This window comes from Desmodus rotundus, chromosome 3 (assembly GCF_022682495.2).
Source record: "Desmodus rotundus isolate HL8 chromosome 3, HLdesRot8A.1, whole genome shotgun sequence".
Lineage (NCBI taxonomy): Eukaryota > Metazoa > Chordata > Mammalia > Chiroptera > Phyllostomidae > Desmodus > Desmodus rotundus.
The window spans coordinates 25,201,468-25,225,585 of NC_071389.1; the positions used below are offsets into that span (position 1 = coordinate 25,201,468).

Below are 24,118 nucleotides of genomic sequence, written 5' to 3' on the forward strand. Positions count from 1 at the left end.
CAGAGCTTCCTCCTCCGCTCTTGTATTCATACTTTTCTCTCTGTGTTCCCTTGCACAGTATAGCAGTTATCCCATGGGGTGCCCGCCACTCCCTCCGGACTGTGTCTTGTTTTGACCCCAGCTGCTTGCACAAGGCCTTGTGCGTGTTGGAGATCAACCAGTGCTGAATGACGGAATGAAGGCAAGGAGTGTTTCGGGGAGAATATGTGACAGATTGTGATCCAGGAACAGGCAGTGGGCTGGAATGGCAAGTTAGACATTCTGTGCGCTCCTGTAGTCAGGGAGGGATTTTAGAGGGGGAGAGCTGCAAGGCAGGAGAGTTTGAACTCCTTCTGGTGTGCAGGGGGCCCTCGGAGGAAAGACTCTTCGTTTCTTCTCAAGGCCTTCGGGTTTGTGGCATCAGCCAGTGAATAGAGTTTTCAGAGCTGTCGGTAGGGTGCAGGAAGGCCTTTACTAGTCCCCAGCCTTAAAGGGCCACGGCCATGACTGAGGGGTGTCTGGACTCACGAACCCCTCATTCTCCAGAAGGTGTCAGAGTGGAAGCCTTCTCCTCCCTTTCTTGTACCCTTTAGCCCCCTCCACCACCAACATGCACACTTATAGATTCCTCTGTTATGATTTCCTCTTCCAGTCTTCTCTGAGGAGCCCTATAGGATGATTTGCCTGCTGTTTAACATTCTGAGTGTAGAACAGAAGTGGAGTGGACTCACAGGGGTTTAATGCCCAGGCAAAGCCCCTAAGGATGCTGCCGGGTCAACTGAGCAAAGGGGGGGGAGGCACTGTGCTGTGTTCCAACATCTGTGCTGATCTCCTTTACATCCTGACATTGCCAGTGACTGTCTTGAGGAGGGGGCTGGGCCAGAGAGGCTGAAAATGGGAGGCTGCCATGATTAAAAATAACTTGTGCGATGCATCTGGGCGTGTTTCCTTAGCAGGAGAGGAGAGAGGCAGGAGAGGAGGTGGGACTGCTACTTCAGGGCCTGGCTGCAATCTTCCTATGATCTTAGAACATCGTGGGGGTTCTAGTAATTAAACAAGCAGCCTTACTCTTCAGGGAATCTTTCCTTTGAAGAGCAGGAGAGCCATGTCTGGGAGACCCTAGGCGCTCTGAGGCTCTTTGAAGCTAGAACTTCCATTCTGGGAGGAAAGGAAGTCAGTCGTAACACTGGAAGCCAGCTCTGGCCTATGCAGCTTTCTCCTCTTCATGGGTCTGGGTTAGGAAGACAAGTGGGGGTGTCTGAATCAGTCTCACTAAACAGAGACCTCCCCCATCCCTGGCCCCATTGGTGTCCTGAGCTGGTCTCAGGGCTTCTAATGTGCTTGAGACGCCTGATGGGGAGCCCCTGCTGATCACACATGTCAGAGCAGAAAGGCACGAAAGGACTGAGAAAGCTGCTGATCTCAGTGTACAAAGTCAAAACAGGTTTGAGGGACTCCATACATGCTGTAAGTTGATTCTTCCCACCCTCATCCTTTCCCCATTTCTCTCTCCTTTTTTTTAAAAGATTTTATTTATTTATTTTTAGACAGAGGGGAAGGGAGGGAGAAAGAGAGGGAGAGAAACATTAATGTGTAGTTGCTTCTTGCACGCTCTGTACTGGGGAACCCGGTTTGCAACTGAGGCTTGTACCTGGCTGGGAATCAAACTGGCGACCCTCTGGTTCTCAGGCTGGTGCTCAATCCACTGAGCCACACCAGCCAGGGCCCCTCTCTCTCTTCTTTACCAGCCTTATTTTCACTCCCTCGTCCCAGCCACATTGAAACAGAACAATAGTCGTTAATGTGAATGCCTTGTTTCTGTTGATCAGTGTTATGGTTTACGTAGAGATTTCATAATAACTCTGTGTTAGTTAGGACACGTGTTAGGATCTGAGGCCTAGAGGGTTTAAGGGACTGCCTGTAGTCACATAGACTGGTAGACCCAGGTCTCCTAACTCCAGGTGTAGTTCTATTTTTATTTCCTTAGGCAATACCTGGCAACCAGGGCAGCCTGAATTATCTGCAGGTGACAATGTAATTAGTTGACTTTGGCCCTGGCTGGATAGCTTAGCTGGTTAGGACATTGTCCCAAGGTTGTAGGTTCAATCCCCCCGACCACCACAAAAATCAACCAATGAATGCATAAAGAAGTGGAACAACAAATTGATCTCTCTACCTTTCCCTCTCTCTCCCTCCCTTTCTCTCTCTCTAAAAATAAGTAAAATTAATTAATTAATTAATTAATCGACTTGGCTTCCAGACTTACCTGAGAGACCTACCTGAGAGACCTTCTGTTCACTTCTGTGAGAAGTCTCAAGATCCTGGCCTATAGAAAAAGACAGAGACAAGGACCTAGGAGACTTTGCCTCTTCCCCATCTGGCTCTCTATCAGTAGCAAACAACTCGTTGGTAGGGAGTAATAAAGAACTGGGGAGCTGGGGAAGTTACTCTAGCAAGGAGCTCAATCCCACAGGGTAGAAAAGGGGAGAGGAAAGAAGTCTATGTCCCCTGGGACTTGGGAGGAGTGGGGGAAGAACAAGGGCAGGACAATGTCACACGGTTGTATCCCGCATAACTCTGGGGGGAGCCATTCATACTTGTCATTATAGATTTGTATATTTATTATGACATGTTGTTTGCAGAGGGCAGTAAAGTTTGGGGATCATGTTTGGGCTAGGGGCTGGGCTGGGTGCAGGAGGGATTCACCACCCACCTATCAATCAGGTATTCGTCCAGCTCGCATCACATACTCAGGGGCCTCCCTGTTCTGGGCACTGATGTTCAAAGATGCCTGAAAGATGTGGTCCCTTCTTCATGGAACTCAGTCTAGTTGTGAGGACAGAGGGAAAAAATAATTGCATTCCTGTGTGTGTTGTGAAAGAGGGGGGCACAGTGACTGAGGGCTAAGGACTGGCCTCCTAGTTAACCAGTAGAAAGCATCTGTAGGATTTATTCTTGGGAGCCCCTCAGCAGATGCTGGAGAAATCATCATCCCCCAGTATCTACTCCCATGTGGCCTCCCCAGGAAGACTTCCCTGAGCTCTTCAGTTAGATGGCAATTGTGTCTCTACCCAACCCTTGCTTCATTTGTTCTTATGTGAAAGTTCATTGTTTCCGGGTATCCTTCCCCCATCAGATCTGGACCTCACTGTATTCAGGAGTACCCATCTTACCCTTCCCAGTATTGCCCCAGGATCTCACTCTGTGAGCGCAGGCTCTAGAATCTGGAGGCTCAGTGAGGGCTGTGAAATGCAGCTTGGGAGCTTTTGCTCCTGCTTTCAGAGCCTGAGGTCAGCGGCTGCAGTCTGCCTGGGGGCAGATAACCCTGAGCGCATGTGCCTGGTTGGAGGACAGAGCCTGGTCCTCTGTGCCCATGCGTGTCTCCTCCAGGATGGAAGCTCTGAGAAGGAGCCTCTCTGCTCATTCATTCATTCATTCATTCATTCAATTTCTTAAAAAATGGATTTAGCTCCAGCTATGTGCCAGGTACTATGGAGACAACTGGATTTCGAGTCAGAAAATGTGGGCAAATGACTTCACTTTTTAAAGCCTCAGTTTCCCTATTTGTGTAAGGGAGATGACAACATCTGCTTCGAATGGTCATTGAAGGAGAATCAGAATGTACTCAGCAAGCACAGGTTAACATGCCTCTTACTGCACTTAGCAGGGTCATTCCTTGTAACTTCCCCAGGCACCCAGAAAAGGTGATGGAGACTCCAGGAAGGCAGCAGTTTCCCAAGCAAGCAAGGAAGGGGCTCCAGGCCTCTCGGTTCCATCCCTTTCATTTCACTCTAGGGCTTTGTCAGAGGGAAGTGGCTTTTTTCTGGCCAAGCCATGGTGGGAAGAAGGGAATACAGCAGTGGGAAATGGGGCTCTAAAAACAATTCCATTGGGAACCCTAACAGCTGAGCAGACAGTAGCTTACCCTGAAGCTATTTACACTTGAGGCAGTTCGCTCCTTCCTCGCTTCTCCGCTTCCTGGCAGTATCCTCAAAGTCCCTGCCCGCATCCTGGACCTTGGTTTCAGTAGCAGAGAGATGAGATGAGCAGGAGAAAGTTTCCTGAAAGTGGGGCAGAATGAATTGTAGCTACACACCACCAGCTCAGCTCCAGCTTAGCTCCAGCTCTTTGAAAGTAAATCTGGGTCACAGTAGCTGGAGGGATGGAAAATGACCACGTGGGCAGACTTCTGTGCAGGCAGCAAAAAAGACAGCCAAGCTGTCTTTTCTTTGAGGCTCAGAGTCCCTGTGGGACCCCAGCTGGTGAGGGAAGGTGGTTGCGCTTGGCAAAGTGCCATCTTTATGGTGTCTGTAGGTGTCCCGTCATGTTTTCTAGTGACTTCCCAAGTGGTGCCGAGAAAGGTTTGGAATGGCAGTCTGACTCATACCTTTCTGTTTTGGAGCAGCCAAGGACTGAGGTTAGGAATACGGAGGAAGGACTGGTTAATTCGGGAATTGTGGAAGGCTGTCATTTCTGTCCCATGGGATTTGAGATTAGATGTCAGCAGAGGAGCTGACAATGCAAGAGGATCTAGGGCTGCAGTTTTCTTTTATGTCAGCTGTCTTTTCCCTGGGGAAAGGTCCGTGAACGTTTCTGAGTGTGAGTATTAATAACCCATCATCATACGAAGTACTGGCCAGTTGCTGTGGCTAGGATCTGCTGTGATTTGGCCCTGGGTCTGCCTGTTGCCACCTGTCAGGTGGAACCAGCCAGCTTCCTGGCTGTCTTGGCTCTCATAAAAGGGGCAGAGCTGGTGCTCTTAGCTGGAATCTACCTCCCATCCCCCACCACCCCAGATTTAGGATGCTGTGCAGGAAAGATCTGAGAGCCCCTGTAATTTGAAGAGTGATTATGGGATTATGGACCAAAGCTTCTGTCCTCAGCTGGGCCTCACCCCTACCCCAGAAGGTACCAGGTTTTTGATTTGTGGTCACGTGGAGGATTCTCCCTGGAGCCTTAGGGGGTGTGTCCCTCTGGCCATGCCCTTCCTTCTTTATTCCCTCCTTTATTCATTTCCTTATTTGCTTACTCTTCCATTTGTTCACTAGAGGGAATGGCTTTGGGAGTCATTGGGAGTCCCAGTTCCATCATTTGCCAGTTGAGTGACCCTGAGAAGTTACTAACCTTGCTGAGCTGTGCTCTCTCATGATTAAAGTAGGGGACCAAGGGTGGATTAAATTAGACAGTGGAAGTGAGGCTCGGCCCACTTCCTACTATGCAGTCAGCCTTTGGTTCATGTTAGCTATTATCATTAATGTCATTCGTTCACTCATACACTTGTTTACTAATTGATGAGTATGTTGATTCATCCCTTTGCTCATTTAATTAATATTTCTAGGACTGCTTTGTGCTAGGCTCAGCCTGGGCTTTGAAACCCAGCTCCCGCCTGTGAAGGCAGCCAGAATGCTGTTCGAGCTGTGTACACTGCCAGTCCAGAGAGTTATGAGGAAGCTCTATGGGGAAGAGCTTGCCCCTACTCCTACCCCTACTCCTAGCTTTGAGCAATGATAGCACTTGATTGGGACTTGGAAAACAAATAGGAATTTACCAGGACAACCTGAAGAGAGAGGGCGTGTGCCTGTTGGCTTATTCCTATTCTTGCTCTCCTTTCTTTGGCCTCAGTAGAAAGGAAGGAAAGGAAATGAAGAGAGAACAGCTGGTGGGAGTTAGGAATTAAAGAATCCAGACGGTGGTTTTAGGAGTTGAACTCTGAACTCAGTCCAGGAGCTCCTGAGAGCTGATGCCAGCTGGGATTACCTCATAAATAATAGCTGGAAAAGCTACTGTGTATTGAGCCCTAGATGTGTGCCAGGCATTTTAGATATGTCATTTAATCCTCACAATCCCCGGGAGGTAGTTGCTCGTCTTCCTGTTTTACAGAAAAGTTAAGGAACTTGTCTGAGGTCACACAGCAAGCAAAGAAAGAATGGAGCTGGAGTCCGCATTGCTGTGTGGCGGGGCGCCCCCTGGAACACAACTGTGTAAATGCCCTTTGCAGCTATTGCTGTGACTCATGTTGACCTAATTCCAAATCCTCTGCATTCTTCAGAACATTTCAAACAGATACGAAAGGGGTGATAGTATCACAAACCCTCTTTACCCGGATTCAAGAATTATTAATTCATGGCCAATCTTATTTGATTCACACACCCCACTTCTGCCTCCCCCGTTACATAAGCAGAAGTTCCAGTAGTCACATACTTTCACCTCCTAAACTTTTAAACTAGTGACCACCTTCCCCCAGTAATAAAAAATTTGTTGATTTATCTGCTCGGTAGTCATATCTGAAAACTGGAATCAGTCACACTTGACCCATTTCCCAGTGGCATCATGAGGAATTCCACTCCCGAACACCAGGGCCTCAGGAGCAGTGTGTCCTTTCAGTGTTCTGGTCCTTCCAGCTTGACATTCGTGCCCTACTCCCAGAACACAGGGTCAGAGCTAAGCTAGATCCTGGATTTGAATTGGCACCCGGCCAGGGTGTTTGAGGAAGGTACCCTGGAAATGGATTTCAAGGATTCAGTCTCAAGAGATTGAAGTTGAGATGCAATAGGATTGAGGTCTTTAAAATCATAGATGGAAGAATTCTGTTCTTGTGAGAGGGGCCTGTACCCCAGGCCCGTTCCCCAAGGAGTGAAGACTGCCTGCAGCCCTGTTTGGTAGGAACCTCAGAGGCTCCACACAGGAGGAGACCCTTTCCTGCTCCAGAGCAGGAAGGGAGATTGGGTGGGGTTGAGTGAGCGGGATTCACTGTAGCCTGATTCTTTCCAAAGAGAAAATAGAATAGTTACATTCACAGAGAGGCTGGGAGAAGGCAGAGGGGTCAATACCTTTTCTAACTATTATTGGTATGTTCCAAATGCCAGGCTTTGTGCTGAGCATCTTACATAGTTTGTTTGACCTAATCCTCAGAATAACTTTAGAACATAGATATGCTACAGTAGAGGAAACAAAAACCCAGAGAGTTCTTGCTCAAGGTCCCGCAGCTCGTAAGGGGCCAAGCTGGGAATGGCACTGGCTCTGCCTAGGGCAAACCACTGCCTCCCCCATTACAAGGAACAGTAGTTTAATAATAGCTAACATCTGCTCAGCACTTCAAGGTTCACGGAGTGCCTTAACACCCATTATTTCCACTGTGCCTTGGAAGCCCCCGACTGGTGAGGCATTCCAAGCCCCTTTGAGACAGCTGCCTGTCAGGGGTCCAGCCTCTGCTCATTTCCCCTGGTAAGGATCAGAAATTCTTTGGCATTGGCTCTGACCAGCCAGGGGAGAAGGCCTTGGGAGTGGCTAAGGTGGAGAGACTTGGGCAGTTGCTATGGTAACCCAGATGACTGAGTAACCATGTTGAGGGTTGCTATGGTGACAGGGTGCTGGGCTGCTGGGTGGCAGTGATGATGTCTTCCTGGGTGGCTGGCACCATACCATCCTCTTAAATTAGTGATGTTGAACTTCCTGAACAGAAGAGGGCAGCATGATAGTGGGCAAAGGCTTCCTACCCTAGAGCAGACTTGGGAACTTGAGGCAAAGCTTAATGTTTCCAGAAGCTAGGCTGAAAGGGAGCTTTGGTTGGGATGGCCAAAGCTGGTGTCTGCAAGGCTGGTGAGGTTGGGCCTGGAGACAGGTCTCTGAAGATTAAAACTAGAGGATTTTCTTCCAAGAGCTGGCCAGAGGATAGGGCTTGGGGCAGCCTCTTCGGTGTCTGGCTTCAGCTACTATTGGGAAATGTAAAAAGGTAGAGGAGATAGACTATGCAAGGAGGAACAAAGAGAAAACATAGACACATACACAGCCTACTAGCAAAAAAATATTTGTAAAGCATCAATTAACACATGTAAAATAATGCGGCATGAGCCAAGCTGAAGTGCTGGGAGTAAATCTTCTAGAGGTTGGAGGGGGAGCACTAGCAGGAGAAAGAATTTTGCACTTCTCTCTTGTTTTTGCACGTGAAGTACCCTCAGCTCTGGTGGCTACTGAATTGTTTTCTCAATTGTGTTTAAAAATATATATATTTTAGAGAGAGAAAGAGAACATCAACTTGTTCCATTTACTTATACATTCATTTGTTGATTTTTGTATGTGCCCTGACCCAGGACCAAACCCACAACCTTGGTGCATCAGCAGGATAGTGCTTTAACCAACTGAGCCACCTGGCTAGGGCTGGTCTTGGTTGTCTTGAATTATAGATCTAGCATACATCTCCCAGCCCCACATGTCTTCAGTGAGGCATTCATGCCTTAAGCAAATATTTATTGAACATCTACTATGTGCAAAGCATTGTATTAAGCCCTATGATAATGAAAGATGACATGGATGTTTCTACTTCAAAGAACTGGAGAACCTGGAGTTTAAGGAGGCAGCGATGTAGACACAGTACATGTTGCTCCAAGAATGGGGGAAGAAAACTGAGGTTGGGATTTTGAGAAAAACTTCTACTTGGGTTGATTAAAAATAACTTCAAATCATGTAGGGTAAGCTTTGACTATGTGTAGGATTTCAGTAGGTGGAGTTGAGGAGTGGAGGACATTCCAGGCACAGAGTTTGATTGTAGGAGAGGTTGCACATAAGGCTATCATGAGAGAAAAGCTTATAAAGGAAGGTAGATGTCAGAAGTATAAAGGACTTGGAATGCCAGGCATAGATAAAGGATGCTATCAGAGATAAGCATAGTTTCTTCTTAAATACCCTAGCCCTCTAGCAAGTTAGAAGCCACAGGCAGCTGAGTGTTTTAGGATCATCTGGTTCACTCATTCATGCATTTAATAAAACTCTGAAACGTATTTAATGAGTGTCCTATATGTGTCAGGTCATTTACTAGATGCTAAGAATCCTGCGGTGAACAAGATAGACATCCCTGGCCCTCAGGGAGCTCATGATTCAGTAAGGATGAGAGACACTGAACGAAAACTTCAGGGGTGATGGATATCACCAAAGGGGTGTAGAAGAGGCAGGAGGACCTACTAATCTGGGGTGGGGGAGGAGGCGATCAAGGCAAGCTTCCCTGTGGGAATTTCAGCAGAGGGGTGAGTTGGAGTGAGGCAGGCCAAGAGAGGAGAGTGATGAAGGGTTACAGCCTAGAAGAAAAGTAGGTGGGAAGGCCCAGAGGTGGGAGAGCACAGTTGAGTTTGAGGAGCTGGGAGAAATTGACAGTGGCTGGGGCTTAGGGAGAGGGGCACTTGAAGAGGCTTATGTGGGGGACACTGTGGAAAAATAGGGCTTTATTTACTTGTATTGCCTTTTCCCTCCACTAGATGCCCTTCTGAGTACACACTGCCTTCTTCTGCACCCCTTCCCCCTTGCAGCCTCCTTATAAATGCAACAGCAGTCTCACCATCAGGAGCAGAGGAAAATCATAGACCAAAAGAAGCAAGCCACAGAGCTGTCCCAATTGGGTGGTCAGGCTATAAATTTAGTCTGTTGCTTGGGAAAAACCAAAAACCTCCCCTTCACAGGCTTCCTTCTTCCCATTCCACCAGAAGCTGCTTTGTTCCTTTATCCTTGTAAAATTTTCTCTGTATAAAACAGGAACATCCGCCAAACATGTGGACTTCCCCCTTTCCATTCATTAGAAGAATTCATTACTTCAAAATCTCATGGGAGTATTTAAATGCAAATCTTTTCAAGAAAGCTACTGAAGTCTGAGAAGTCCCCTAGCCACAATCCAAACCAGAACTCTCTTCCTTGACTACCCTGTTTCTTAGTAGGGATCTCAACCCCTTGCCTTCTCCCCAGCCAGCCTCTCAGGTCTTCAACAAAGCCTGATTTCCAAAACAGACTTGCTTTCCCTTCTTTGCTGCTTTCCCTTCTTTGGTGTTGTCTTTCCTCACCTTTGGGGAGTGTCAGTCACAATTCTTAAAGGATCTGCTCACAAAGTGGCACATGTAGCAGCCCCAGGAGGGATGGGGGTACTTTTCTATTTACTGTGATGAAAATGAGGCGTAGACGTCTGTTTGGGGGTGAGGATGGAGGTGCATGTATGTGCACTTGTGTTTGGGCCTTCTTAGCCTACTGGTATAAAGTAATATGGGAAATGCAGATGACTCAGCACTGATACAGTCAAGATTCCCTAGAGTTAGCATTTCTATATTTTCTGCTGTTTACGAAAAATGTGCTTAGGCCATCAATCACCAACTCCTTCATCCTGCATTTTCTATTAAAAGCCTTTTATTTATTTAAAAAAAATAAACCTCAAGCTTATTCACCTCCTTTTCTTAAACTGAGCTCATTAGCAGCCGACTCCAAACTGTGAACTAGCTTTTTTTTCTTTTAAAGCACAAAGGATTAAACTGGAAGGAAATGAGCATTTGTCCAAGACCCTCCCAGTCTGCCCTCTTGTAGGCCCTTTCCTGTATAATCTCTATGCCTAGAACTCAGGCAGGCCAGCAAAACTTGATGGAAAAAAGATATGATTAATGACTTGCTCACCCAATTTCTGATCACGGTGTGATGTGGAAACAACCAGTGTGCGCCTATTAGTGAAAAGCATCATTTCTTCTTCCTGTCACTAATGTGCTGAGCATTGACCAAATCCTTGGCACTAGTCACAGCATACAAAGATGCAGGCCTTGCCCCCAAGGGTTAGAAGCTGCTCTTTAAAAATCTTGAGAATGGGAACTATAATGGAAGCCCAAGTCCCAATTTTGGCTGCTCAATGTTGCATGAATTCTTTTTTTTTTTTTTTTACTTGCTAATGTGCTGTTATTGTAAGATCAGCCAGCCTAACTTTTTACTCACAACCACCCCTCCACCCTCTGAAAAGTCAAGTTAACAGACTTGATGAAGCTGGGCAGAGGATGGCTGGCTTGCGGTGGCTGGGGGCAAAAGGATCACCTGCCTTTACCCGAGTTCCTCACTCACAGCTCTTGCTCGCAGCGCGAACAGGACGCCTGTGAACCTTGGGTTCGGGGGATGCACCGCTGAACGGAGCGTCAGAGGCCGTTGGGAGCTGCCACCTCTCCCGACCCGCGTTTACAGTCTCCTTTCTTGCCTTTTCCCCCGGCAGAGCATCACCGGCTTTCCTTTTCTTCCCCGACCAGGGAAGGCCCCAGAATCCTTTTCTTTGTTCCGTAACAGCCCTGGTTCAGTCTCAGGTTCCCACATCCCTTTTAATCTAAGTCTGTTCGAATGGCTGTCACAGGATAATAATCCTGTTGGTTGCTCTTCTTTGTCACCCCCTAGTAGGGTCAGAATCCTGTTTCCCTCCGTCCCTCGGTGGCCATTTCTCAGCCTCTGGCCGCTCATCCTTGGCCTGGCTTGCTTCAGGGTACTCGGCCTGCCCTCTCGGGGCGACTTCGGTGTCTTCCGTTTCTGGAAGCCTCTTTGTTCCTGGGATTCTTTGTGGTCTCAGTGTAGCCCTCGGCCTCACCCCGCAGCCCGGCCCGCCGCGGCCCGCGCCCCAGCTCTGCGCGTGGCCGGCCCGGGGATCTGCGCCGCCCTTCCCTTCAGTTTCTCCGGGTCCTTCTCCAGCAGCGACGCGGGCCCGTTCCGGCTGCTCCCCAGCCAGGGGGCTCCCCCTTTGTCCCAGCTCCGGGTGGGGGTCAGCGCCGGGTGGGGCCGGGGGGCCCCCCGCCGCGGTGGCCAGCCCAGCCTTTCGCCCTGCAGCGCGTGGGGCCTCCAGCCCGGCCCGACGCCGCGCACACCCCCGCCCCCCGGCGCGGCCCGCGGCCACCGGGGACATCGGGGTGGGCAGCCCGGGCGGCAGCCCCGGGGCCGAGGGCGCGCCGGCGGCGGGGGCGGCGGGGCGAGGGGCGGGGAGCGGGCCGGGCCGGCGCTCCTGACGGGAGGAGCCGCCGCCGCCACGCCGGGGCGGGCCGGGGGAGGAGCGGAGCCGAGGGGTGGGGAGGCGGAAACGCCAGCCGGGACCGGCGGGGCGCGAGCGGGCTGAGGAGCGGAGCGCGACGGACTGCCGGGCCCGGCGAGGCGGGCGGAGAGCGGAGAGCGAGGGCGCCACCGCCGTTCCCCGGCCGCACAAAGGGCCGAGGCTGGGGCGGTCGCCGCCTCGGCGCGCGGGCCCGGAACCGGCGTCGGCCGGGGCCCCGGGAGAGCGCGGCGCCGGGCGGCCATGGCTGGCTACGTGCCGGGTCAGCAGCCGGCTAACCGCAGCCAGGAGAAGGAGTTCGTGCAGGCGTACGAGGATGTGCTGGAGCGCTACAAAGGTGCGGCGGGGCCGGGGCCGGGTCGGCATGCGGCCCGCGGGCCGGCGCGAGTCGGCCTTCCGCGCCCGCTGCAGGTGGGGCGGCCGGGCGGGGTCGCGCCCACCCGGGCGCTGGGGCCGGCCCGCGGGCTGCTGTTGCTCGGGGCCAGTTTATTTACTGAATTGGGGGTGAGCCTCTGGAACCCTCTCCTCCGAACGAAGGCGCTTTCCACAGCACGGCTCACGGGTTTTGCCGGCTATCTGGCCCAGCTGGAAGGAGGCGAGACCCGGAGCCGGCTGCGGAGCCCTCCCGCCGCGGGGAGTTGCCGGGCTGGAGGCGAGGGGGGCGGGGTGCGGGAGCCACGGGTTCTGCGCCGGGTGCGGGTCTTCCTCGGACGTCTGCGTGCCCGCCGAGGGTCCTTCGCCCCTTTGTCTCCCTCGGATTCCCATCAGTCGCGTGGCAGCCGAGGTGGTGACCCCCTTGGCTTCTTTGGGGCCGGTGTCCCTGAGTGTGCAGTCTGGCGGCAGGCCTCCCACCCTCCACCCCCGGTGCCGGGGTCTATCGCTTCCTTTTCTGAAAAATAAAGATTTATCTTGGAGCTCGGATTTCAGCCCCTGGAGGCTCTCGCGCTGGGGATCGCTGCAAGTTAATGGCTCATCTTAATCTGGGTTGTAGACAGAGAAAGTTTTGACAGGCCAGAGAGTCTGCGGCCAGCATTGCTCCGACTGCTGAAGCTGCCCCTTAAGTGGAAGCCAGGGATGCGTGGCCTTGGGAGGCCCCAGCTCTAATCTTTAACATTCAGTCCTGGGATTTTGCTTTGTGTGGCAGTTGTGCTTTCCACGGACATGGAGATTTTCCCAGAAACTCCATAGGCAGCACTTTCTCCTCTTTGATTCAGCTGGGGCCCTTGTGACTGGGTCCTTAGTTTCTTTTCATCTGAAGGGGAGGAAACTTCAGCCCTTTTGACTGAGTCCAGCTTACTTGTTTACGACACCTACCCAGTGAAGGGAAACTAATGAAGAAGCTGTAAATGCTTCTTTTCCCCCACCTTGTGGCATTAGAGCTCTGCTTGGGAAAATGCAGAGAGAGAGAGAGAGAGAGAGAGAGAGAGAGAGAGATGAAATGAAGTGAAATGCTAAAATGGACCAGCTCAAGAGTTCTACTTGTTCCCTTCTGCATCAGCTCCTGTAAGCCGTCCAGGTTTTCCTGTCTGCAGCAAGTTTTCTGTCAACCCCCTGTGGTCTTTCTTTTAAGAAATGTGGTTCATTTCAGAGCACAAAGAGGTTAGATTGTGCTGCTGAACTTCATTGAAAAAAAAAGGCTGTAAAGTGAATGGTTCAATTAAGTTTCCTTTGCAGGCTTTTGAGCAGCGCTGGGCTCTTCAGAGGGAGGATTCTCTGGGTCTGTCTCGAGCTGCGACAGCTCTAAAAATCAGCGGAATTAAAACAAAAACAGGTGAAGAAATCTCAGTACCTTGCTGGATCATATTGCTGGTGGCCTCCAGCAGAAAGGAAGTTGGATTCCTAGCAAATGCAACTAGGAAAGAAGGGGGGAAGTAGGGCTTGTTTCAGGAGAGGCCTCTTGTGTTCAGAAGAACACAAGCTGTCTCACTCAGAAGGACTTTGACCAGGTGTATAGGAATTTGATCCTTCCCAGACACAGATCTCTTTCTTGAGAGGAGGAATGAGTCAAAAATGGTTGGCCAAAGTAAATTAACTTGAGCTGGATGAGGTGGTTGTGCATTCTGCTCTATGACAGATGCAGGAGACTTTCTCTCCAGTCTCTGCTGCACCATTCTCCCTGGGAAGTCAGGATGGATTAGCATCCCGGCCTTTGTTACTTTGCTGTATGGAATTCCTGCATTTTCCAGACTCAGAAATCCCCTTACCACCTTAATAGGAGAGCTATTTGCCTAAGCGGGAATCAATGGAATGAGCAGGGGGAGGTAGTTTGTGAGGATAAAGCCAGAAACTTATTTTGGAGAGACTTAGGAAAATATAGCTGGGGTTCTAGACTTTCATTGTTGGCTACCAAATTACTTGGATCTCTCTCTATGCTGCTATTAATTTGTAGTACCTCTTCATTCTACAAATGAAACAGGATTTTTGTATTCAGAAGGAGAGCTAAAGTTTTTAGCTACATGAATTGCCCCCGAAAGGGGTAAAGGTGACAAGGGAAGTGATGCTTTGGCAGAATAAGGGCGTAGAGCAGTATATTATAGCTGTATTAGGAATGGTTGTCAAGCATGAATTTTTCCAGAATTGTGCCTGGCAACCATTTCCCTGTGTGTTGGTAGTGAGCATGGTTTTGGCAGGATTAGATGATTCAGCATAGATATAAACACTCTCATTTCCTAAATATCTTTTAGAGCCTGACTGGCCAGCAAACAGGAGGGGGCATTAGGTAATAACTCTGGATCCTAACAGCTCAGAGTGGGCAGCAACCAACAGAGCCAGAGTATGTTCTTTATTCTTCCAATTCCCCAACAGTTATTAAACACCTATTAGAGATAACAGAACGTTAGGCCCTGGAGATGACAGAATTATGAAGAGGTCTCTTTCCTGCCCTTGGTTATTCACATCTAGCAAGGGAAAGATATATACAAACAAGTAATTATGATACTGTGTTAAATGGTAGAACAGAGGTATATATAAAGTACTTTGGAAGTAAAGGAGGGATAACTATCATCTCCCCTTGGGGTTCACTGAGAGACTTGACAGAGGAGGTGACTAGGAGTGTGCCTTTAGGGATGAATGGGATTTGGTTAGATGGAGGAGGGTGGGAAGGGGAGGAGGCAGAGAGAATAAATAGCATGTGCAAAAGCTTGAAGGTGTGAAAGTGAATGGAGGTGTGTGAGGAATGTGAGTAGCTGGGTGTGACTTAAGGGCTAGAGTTTTGATGGGAGCAGATGATACTGTGTAAAGGACTCAGAGTCCAGCTTATAAAAGTTCCTTTAAGGCTTTATTCCATGGGCAGTGGGGGAGTCAATCATTGAAAGTTTTTAAAAAGCAACAGTTAAGGGTGCATATGAGAGGCAACCAGTCAATGTTTCACATCTCACATCGATATTTAAAAAAATATGTTATTTATTTATTTTTAGAGAAAGGGGAAGGGAAGGAGAAAGAGGGAGAGAAACATCGGTGTGTGGTTGTCTCTCACACACCCCTCCTAGGGACCTGGCCTGCAACTCAGGCATTTGCCCTGATTGGGAATCGAACCCGCGACCCTTTGGTTCGCAGGCCTGTGCTCAATCCACTGAGCCACACCAGGCAGGGTTCACAGTAATATTTCTCTCCCCCTCGCTTTCTCTCTCCCTTACCTTCTCTCTAAAAATAAGTAAATAAATATAAATACATCTTTAAGAAAGCAACAGTTAGTATGTCAGTTTTATTAATTCACGTTAGAGGATGTCCCTGCCCAGTGATTTGGAACTCACATCACTGTCTGGGGCACCCTTTCCCTTGTACCAGAGTGCTTATGAAGCTAATAATCAGATGGTTGGTTGGTAGACACGGAAAAAAAGCAAACACCAGGTGCGTTGTTTTGAGGACTAGTTTATTCAAATGATGATACGGGCCAGTCACAAATTTTCCCTCTCTGTAGATTGAGATCCTTATGAACACCAGTGGAAACTAAGAAGGAATAGTCAGAGAGGTAAGAGAAACAAGACCTGACTGTTTTCCTAGGATAGAGACAACCTCTACTGAAGAAGCAGGCTACATATGGGCATAGATTTAGGTTTTAGGGAGGAGGTTTAAAAAAACAAACATATTCCGGGTGTATGGTGGTCGGTTAAGCAGAAGATATAATATGTAAATTGGTTCAGGTGGAATTAGACTTTGTTTTCACAAAGCCCTAAAGACTAAAGAGTCTTTCCATGCCAGGCTGGATTAGGAATAAAAGAGAACATTCGCATTTCAACACTGGTAACATGGACTGTGTGGTACTTAAACACGTAACAGTTCTCACCAGGTGTCATGGGTTACATGAGGGTAATTAGGACCGCTTTTTGTTCATCATACCCCAGAAAGGAAATTACAAAACTTACTGCACAACGAATTAGGAGTGAAGGGTCTGCACGTCATTAGCATACAAAGCCAGCGAGGCAGCAGACAGCGAAGGGGCTTTGAATTTCTTTAGCCTTGTGCTCCAGTCCTAGTTCTGCCACTTAACTTGTGCTGTGTGACCTTGGAAATTTGCTTAACTTATCATCTTTGGGTTTCTCGTCTGTTAAATGGGGATGATAATATAACTCTTTGGCATTCATGAGGATATGAGGGAGCTGTTGGCATGTATTAGGCCATTATGTTTAGGAAAACCTTCGTTTATATAATAGTGTGTATTTTACAAAGCAGTTTTGTATGCACTGTCTTATTTGATCTTTATAATAGCCTGTAAGGAAGGTATACACTTGAGTCAATTTAGGAGAGAGACTTAAATTATTTGCAAGTCATTTGCAAGAGCCAGGATCCAGACTTCTAGATGAAGGTTTTATATTGTATCACAGAAGCAAGTTTTAAAATCAGAGCAGTAACTTAAGTGAGGTAATTGTGAAAATACTTTGTTAGTATCATATTATTACTGGTTTTTAGTCTCTGAACTGTAAGTCACACACACCTTATGTGGCCCGCATTTCCGAATCTGTGAACTGTGGAGAATATGTTTTCCCCTATTGGAGAGGTTTCACGGTATATAAATCACTTTGAAGTTCTTATACAAAAGCAATGTAGTGCAAAGTGATAGTTTTGTTAACACACTGATTGGAAAATATAGGCTGAGGATTTGGTATTGTTTACTTAAGTGATACTGTGATGCAATGTCTTGATTAAATGTAGACTTAGTTTTGAAGTTCCTTTCTAGAACACAACTCTTGAATTGGCGTGGATGGCTTCTAGACAGAACAATTTCTAGACAGAACAATAGAGTAATTGCTACTTCTGGACATGGACAATGTTGATTCCGAAAGTGAATCAAGAAAGTGAATCAAGGCCGTCTGCTGGGAAGTCACAAGCTTTGGCCCTGGTAATGCTGTTGAAATCATAAAATGCGTGCATGTGCTAACAGTGCTACTGAGAGCTACTGCTTTCTCTTGGGCTTGCTTGGCAGTTGACATAATACAAGCCAAGGAAATGAATCAGCTGAAGGCTTATTGTCCTGGTATTTTTTAGTGCCAATTTCAGTTTTTAGAGCTCATGGTAGAAAGAATACTTAAGAGTATGTATCTGGGAACAGAAACATCCCAAGATCAAAAGTTACAAGTAAACAATTATGGGTTGCAAAATGAGTTTGTTGTGTTTTTTCAATGGTCTTGAAAACACCCAGGCTTTCCTCCTTTTACTAAACAAGGTTGGCCCTTTCAGATTCTGGTAATTACATGTTGAGCCACGTGTGAGTAGCTTGTGTGGTGTGCTAAAGCTCCTGCTTTTGCTCTTCATGGTTCTGACTGGAATTTAAGCCTGTGTTGTCTTGCTTCTACCAGCAGCGTTTAGTAATTTCCTGGCCTGGAGGAGCCCTTTCAGGCCTATTGACTTGGCTTAAAATATCTAAGAATGTTTAGTCCACCTCTTTTTGTTACTTCTAATAAAATATTATTTTTCCTTCCAGAACTTCCCAGTTCCTGGAATAAATTACAGTGAGTCTCTGATTCTGTGTCTCCAGCTTTGAGGTCATTCCATAATTCGACTTGCTTTGCATATCTACGTTAACTTGTTAGTGCCCAGCCACAGCTCTCTGCTGCCTCAGGTCTGAGTGTAATCCGCACCCGGCCCCCGCCCCAGGTCCTCATACCTGCCTCTCTGCTTTTTGTTCTCTCTTCCCGGAATGCTCCCTCCCTCCCTCCCTCCCTTCCTTCCTCCCTCCCTCTCTCTCTCTCTCTCTCTCTCTCTCTCTCTCTCTCTCTCTCTCTCTTCAAATCACTTTCTCTCCCCCCCCCATATTAAAGCTAAGCATAAGACTTGCATCCTCTATGTAGCTTTCTCCCATTGCTCTATCAGACATTGATTTCTCCCTTCTCTAATCTCTTGTAATGTCTACCTCTCAGTTAGTCTCCTAACTATATACTGTTCTGTATTCTTGCCTCATGTCTTTCAGAATTGTTTCCCTAATGAGCTTTATGTGCTTATCATGTGGGGACTTCACTTTTTAATTATGTTTATTGGAGTGATGCTGGTTAACAAAATTATACAGGTTTCAGATGCACATTTCTACAACACATCACCTGTACACTGTACCGCGTGTTCCCCACCCCAAGTCAGGTCTCCGTCCATCACCACTTATCTGTGCTATGTGGGGACTGTCTATACTTCTTTTGAATGTGGTTGATTGACAGGGAATTTGTCTCAGGAGGAGGGGCAATCATATCAGCACTTTCAAGTTACATTTTAAAATAACCTCCTTTTCATATTATAAAAGTATATATTTAATGTAGAAAATTGTAAAAAGTACAGGGAAGTATAGAGCTTTAAATAATATGCCTTCCCTTAGCAGGGAGGAGGATGGAGAGTTAAGTAGACCGACGCAGACGTGCTCTCCCTGGAGAGAACAGCGTTCTCAGGGATACGCCCTTTTTGGCCAGCCTGGGATCTGATACCCTGTGCTTTTTTCTTCTACATGACTGTGTGTCAGTATCAGGGATGTGCCAGTTATCAGAGATGATTTGGGTCATCGCCTAGGATAAGTTAATTGGTCATTCAGCATCTTTCTTTTGGGCAAGGGCTTTGCCAGCTGTACTGCTGGATTCCCTCCTACCATAGCAAATTTCTATCATGATTTTTATTCAGAAAGGTGGATGTTGATGAAAAGAATGAGCTTGCTTGAAGTGTCTGTTGGAGTTTTCAATCCACAGGAGAATGTTGGATTGAGACCTGTGGGGAGGGATTTTTATTTTCGGCTGTGCTTTTTATTTTCAGTCAGTCAACAACAATGAAATAAGCTCACTTAGTACACTGTATTCCACCAGTACCTAGAAGCAGATACAGTGTTGGGGACTGTGGTAGTGGGGAGTTGGGTGGGTCACTCAGAAGCATTGAGAGAATGCTGTTAAGATTAGGGGCAGAAGGAGAGAACGAAGTGGATGTCAGCATGAGGAACCTCAGTTTTATACAATGGGCAGGATCAGTGTCCTGGCTGTGTAAATGATGGATGAGAGTGGAGACCTACTCTCTAGGAGGCCACAGTTGTAATTGAGTCGTGAGGTTAGGTTAAGAGATAGCTGGTAAAGAGGTGAGGGCTGTATTTGAGAGGCATTTGGGGCTTGTACAGGGACTTAAGTTTAGTTAATAACATTGCTAACTCTTTTCTAGAGGATTTTGGCTTAAAAAATAACTATCGCTCATGGCTTTTCTAAAACAAAGTCTTCTTTCTTCTTACATTAAAATCTTCTTTTAAAGATTTTTCTCCATTTTGAACTTGACAGGGCTCTGTATTTGAGCCTGTGACTTCTCATTTGAATAAGCAATGCCTAGTACCCTGGAATACCTATTCTATCTACCCTGCCCACTCTGAACAGCCTTCACGGTTGTGTGCTTCCAGGAATACCTGCCAAGAATTGCGTGAGAAATCCTCTCTCTCTCTCTCTCTCTTTCTCTCTCTCTCTCTCTCTCTCTCTCTCTCACACACACACACACACACACACACACACACACAAGCAATCCTCTTGAATTTGCTTTAAAATCTTCGGTTATATCTTAAACTGCTAATCTCCCAGGGTGTCAGGGGGCTTGTTTGGAGGATTAATTTATGTAATTAATAAACATTTATCAAATGTCTCTTCTGAAGCAGGCAGTAGGTGAAGGGCTGAGGAAGCAGAGATGTTGTTTTCCATCTCTGTGATCTTACGGTTTAATGGGGGAAACATATTAGTAAACAGGCAATTACCATCCATGGAAGGGAATGCTATTTTATAGGTGAATGATGGTGCTTTGGTAGTTAAGAGAGGTACCCACTGTAGCCAGTGTGGGAACAGGTCAGGGGAGGCATCCAAGAAGAAATGACTGAGCTGTCATCTAAAGAATTTGGGACTCTGGGCACAACGTTCAGGGAAAGGGCATTTTGGGCAGGATGAACAGAAGAAGTAAGGGGATGAGAGAGCTCGAGGAGAGGGAATATGGACTGTTAGTAAGGCTGGAGTGTCAGATGTAAGGGAAGGAGAAAAATGAACTAGGAAAAGTGGGCAGGACTAAAATGTTGACTGACTGAGTGTGTCATTCTGTATAGAGTTTGGACTTTATCCCACAGGCTTTTAGGAACCATTGGAGGATCTTAAGTGAGAAAGGCTATGATTAGATTTACATTTTAGAAATATTTCCCCTCTGGCAGCAGTGTGAAAGAGGATTTAAGAGGGTCAAGACTAGTCACAGGGAACTGTTACAGTAATTTAGGCAGGGAGTGATTAGAGATTACGCTAAGGTTTGTAGAAGTGTTACTGTAGTAGAGTGGGCAAATCAAGGAATTTTAAGGGGTAAATCCACGTGTCTTGATGACTAACTGATGTCTATTGAGGGGAGAGGGAAGAACCTCGGATGACTTGCAGGTTTCTGCCTTGGGTTTCTGTGTGGGTGGGTGGTGTCGCTAACTAGAATAGGGGGTGCGAGAGAAGGAAGGTTGTTTGCACTGACATGGTGGCAGTGCCAGACTGGGAAGAACATGAGTTCAGTTTGTGTTGTGTGGTGGTCCAGGTTTCTGTGGGGTGCTCGCTGGAGGTGTCCCGCAGGTCAGTGGTTGTATTGCTTGTGAAGCTCAGAGAGCTATAGACGAGGCAGTCATCAACTCATCGAATCGAAACTACAGGAGTGGACAAGAAGATTGCTTAGGAGTGTGTGTACAGGGAGAAGAGGTTTGAATCAAAAACTCTGGGGGACTCCAGGGCGTGAGTGGTTTTGGGAGCAGAGGAAGAGTAGCTCTTAAAGGAAATTGTCCGTCAAAATTGCCCATCAGAAAGTTGTCCATCAGAAATTTGGCCAGAGATGTAGGAGAAACCGGGAGGAGTTCAAGAAGGACTCACTTGTGGCATGCCACACAACGTCAGATTATTCAGAGATCCAGCAAGAGGAGGACTTCAGGCTCTAACATAAAGGTCACCTTTACGGGAGCATTTTCAGCTGAGCTGCGGGAAGTGCATCCGGAGAGCAGTGGGTTGGGAGTGAACGAGAAGTGCAGAAGTGGAGTCAGGGCGTTTCGAAACCTGGACTTTGAAGGAACAGAGAAGAGGGAGGCATTATATAGAGGGAATGTAGGGTGGGGAGAATTTTGTTTGTGTATTGTAATGAAGGAGAATCGTAAGTGTATTTAAGTGCTGTTTGGGAAGAATCACTAGAGAAGGGGAGATACAATAAAATTTAAAGAAGGGAGAAAATAATTGATGGGAACATGTGATCCAGAGGTTTTTTTTTTTTTTTTAAAGATTTTATTTATTTATTTTTAGAGAGAGGAGAAGGGAAGGAGAAAGAGGTAGAGGAACATCAATGTGTGGTTGCCTCTTACGTGTCCCCAACTGGGGACCAGGCCCGCAACCCAGGCATGTGCCCTGACTGGGAATCAAACCAGCGACCCTTTGGTTTGCAGGCTCGCGCTCAATCCACTGAGCTACACCAACCAGGGCTGATCCAGAGTTTTTAAAAAAATGTGTCTGATGAGAAAGAAGGAGGAAGGCAAGAGTGCAGGTGGTAAAGTTGGTTGATTAGAGGTGTAGGAACTTGAGGGAATGTCCCCCAATGGCTGTTACTCTTTCTGTGAAATAGGAGGGGAAGCTATCTGCTGAGTAGGGGCTGTGTCTGTGTGCGCACACATGTATGTACACGCACATTCTTTCCCTTTAGCACCAGAAGCACTCAGCCACCTGGTTGGAGATCCAGGATCAGAGTTTTCCAGCATACATGTCATGGAGGAATAAAGGCTCCTTGTAAGAAGTGTAACGTCTGCTTGATTGTTCTCTCACTTCTCGTTTCTCCTGTATCTCTGGCCTCTCCCAGCAAAACTAACCTCCTTCAGTGCAAGAACCATTTATATAACTTTTACATCCCCTTATAGTATCTCTTGAAGTGCAGGGCAGAAATTATCTGTTTGTTGACTTAATATAATTTGTGGTCAGTGTATCTTGACCTGACTTAGAAGAGGCCTTTCTCACCGGTGATATTTAATCCTCATCTCAGTATCTGATATGGAGAATGCAGGATTCACTGGCTTGGGTGTGAATTCTAGGCCTAGCTTCACTTACTCGTCCCAGGGTAGTTGAGGTTGAACACATTCGCGCTTTTCATGAAGACTGTGGGATTAGTTTCCCCTATAATATTTGGACCAGGCTTTCGAAGGCCCAGGTTCTTTGCAAGACTAGACAGAGTGGCTATTGTGGAAGACGCAGCCTCCGCCACGTGTGTTTTGGCAGACAGGCAGCGCATGTGGCGTGTTTGTTCTCATGACTCGGAACCCTCCCCACCTTAACTTAACAGGTTCAATATAATCACTGCCTTTCAGATCATGGTGGTGCCCTTCAGAGTTTATCTGACCTTTATATCAAAAAGAGAGTTTTAGTTACCCTTTCCTTTGTCCTCTACTTGCTCGGTGTTTTCACCCCTGGTCTCTCTAGTGTAGGGGATATTTCCTAATGTATTAGGTCGGCTTCAGAACTGACTTAGGTCTTACCCCTTTCGGGACACTCTGCAGACTTTGGTTGTTAACTGGCACGTTCCCTGCAGTGTGGCTTGTTTTCTGCTCCTTGTTTTGTAAATTTGGACTCTGTATCAGATAAATTTGACATGAGTCACTCCAGGGAGTGGAAGGTGTGTCTCCACTAATTTGGAGAATCTTTGATCTTGTTTCAGTCACTTGTTTGGCTTATCTGGTACAGTTTCTCTCCATGTCCTGTGAGAGGTGTGTGTGTGTGTACACACACTTATGTGTCCCTGGCCTCTGGTTTCACATGTGGCAGCGGATGGTCTACTCCAGGGGATGCCATTTTGCATGTTTAGACTCCCTCACTGTCCTTGTCGTCACCATCAGCAAACATGCCTCTGTCGTGAGCGTCTTTGAATGCAGTACAGGATCTAACACTGAATAAACGGAGTTCATAAACCCTCTGACTGCCCTCTAGGAGTTTTCCGTATACAGTAGACATTGCAAGTGACAAAAGCGATAAAGAATGTGTAAGCAGTTGAACAAATAATAGATGGTCACTGCCCATTTAGCTGTCATTAGCTATCTTTAGCTTTGCACGGCAGAAGATATCCTGAAAAAGAGCCTTAGTCCGGAGAAAAAGGGGATTGACAGAGACGAGATCATCTTTGTTCCAGTGAGGACGGCAGCGGGGAGCTGCCGTCTATGGCTCTTTGGTGCCAAGCATTTTCTCGGTAATGTCCTTTCTAGTCATACAGGATCTTATTGCCACGTTCTTTTTCCACGTAGGCTGGACAGGATCCTAATGGGGGCTTCACTGTCCAGGGACCTGTGGCTGAAGTGGTAGGCAGGAAGACACCTGGAAGACTTGGGTCCTCTGGTACAATGTCCTTGTAATGTGAGGAGAAACACCCCAGACCTACTGCAACACGCTTGTATTCACAAACATCACACGTGAGCCATGAGGTAGTGTTGGATTGGAAAGTTGGTCTGGCCTGATCTGGGGCATCTCGAGGGGGTAAGCATGTCGGGCCCGTCCCGGGCTCTGTTGGTTAGTTTCCCAAATGGAAAACATGGACCAGACTAGTTTAGTTGGGGTGCTTTGAGAGTCTCACATCTTTTGGAGGGCAGGTTCATTTTTTTTTTAAAAGATTTTATTTATTTATTTATTTTCAGAGAGGGAAGAGGTAGGAAAAACAGGAGAGAAACATTGATAGACTGCCTCTCACACTCCCCCAACGCGGAACCTGGCCCATAACCCAGGCACGTGCCCTGACCAGGAATCAAACCGGCAGCCTCTTGGTTTGCAGGCACTCCAAGGTGGCACTCTACCCACTGAGCCACACCAGCCAGGGCAGGTTCATTGTTTTTATTGTTAGTATAATAACAATACTAATGTA

The 24,118-nt window shown here is 47.5% G+C and overlaps 1 protein-coding gene across 15 annotated transcripts in view; it reads left to right on the forward strand.

Moving 5' to 3' along the window:
- Positions 1-24,118, forward strand: part of MACF1 (microtubule actin crosslinking factor 1) — a 320,700-nt gene that overhangs the window by 1,930 nt on the left and 294,652 nt on the right. The window contains exon 1 of one of the 15 annotated variants that reach the window (XM_053920916.1): positions 11,824-12,131. The exons of the other annotated variants lie outside the window; for them this stretch is intronic. Coding sequence (XP_053776891.1) covers positions 12,038-12,131 — 94 coding nt within the window. The 5' untranslated portion in view covers positions 11,824-12,037. Of the gene's footprint in view, positions 1-11,823; positions 12,132-24,118 lie in introns of those variants that run through there. 15 annotated transcript variants of the gene reach the window in all.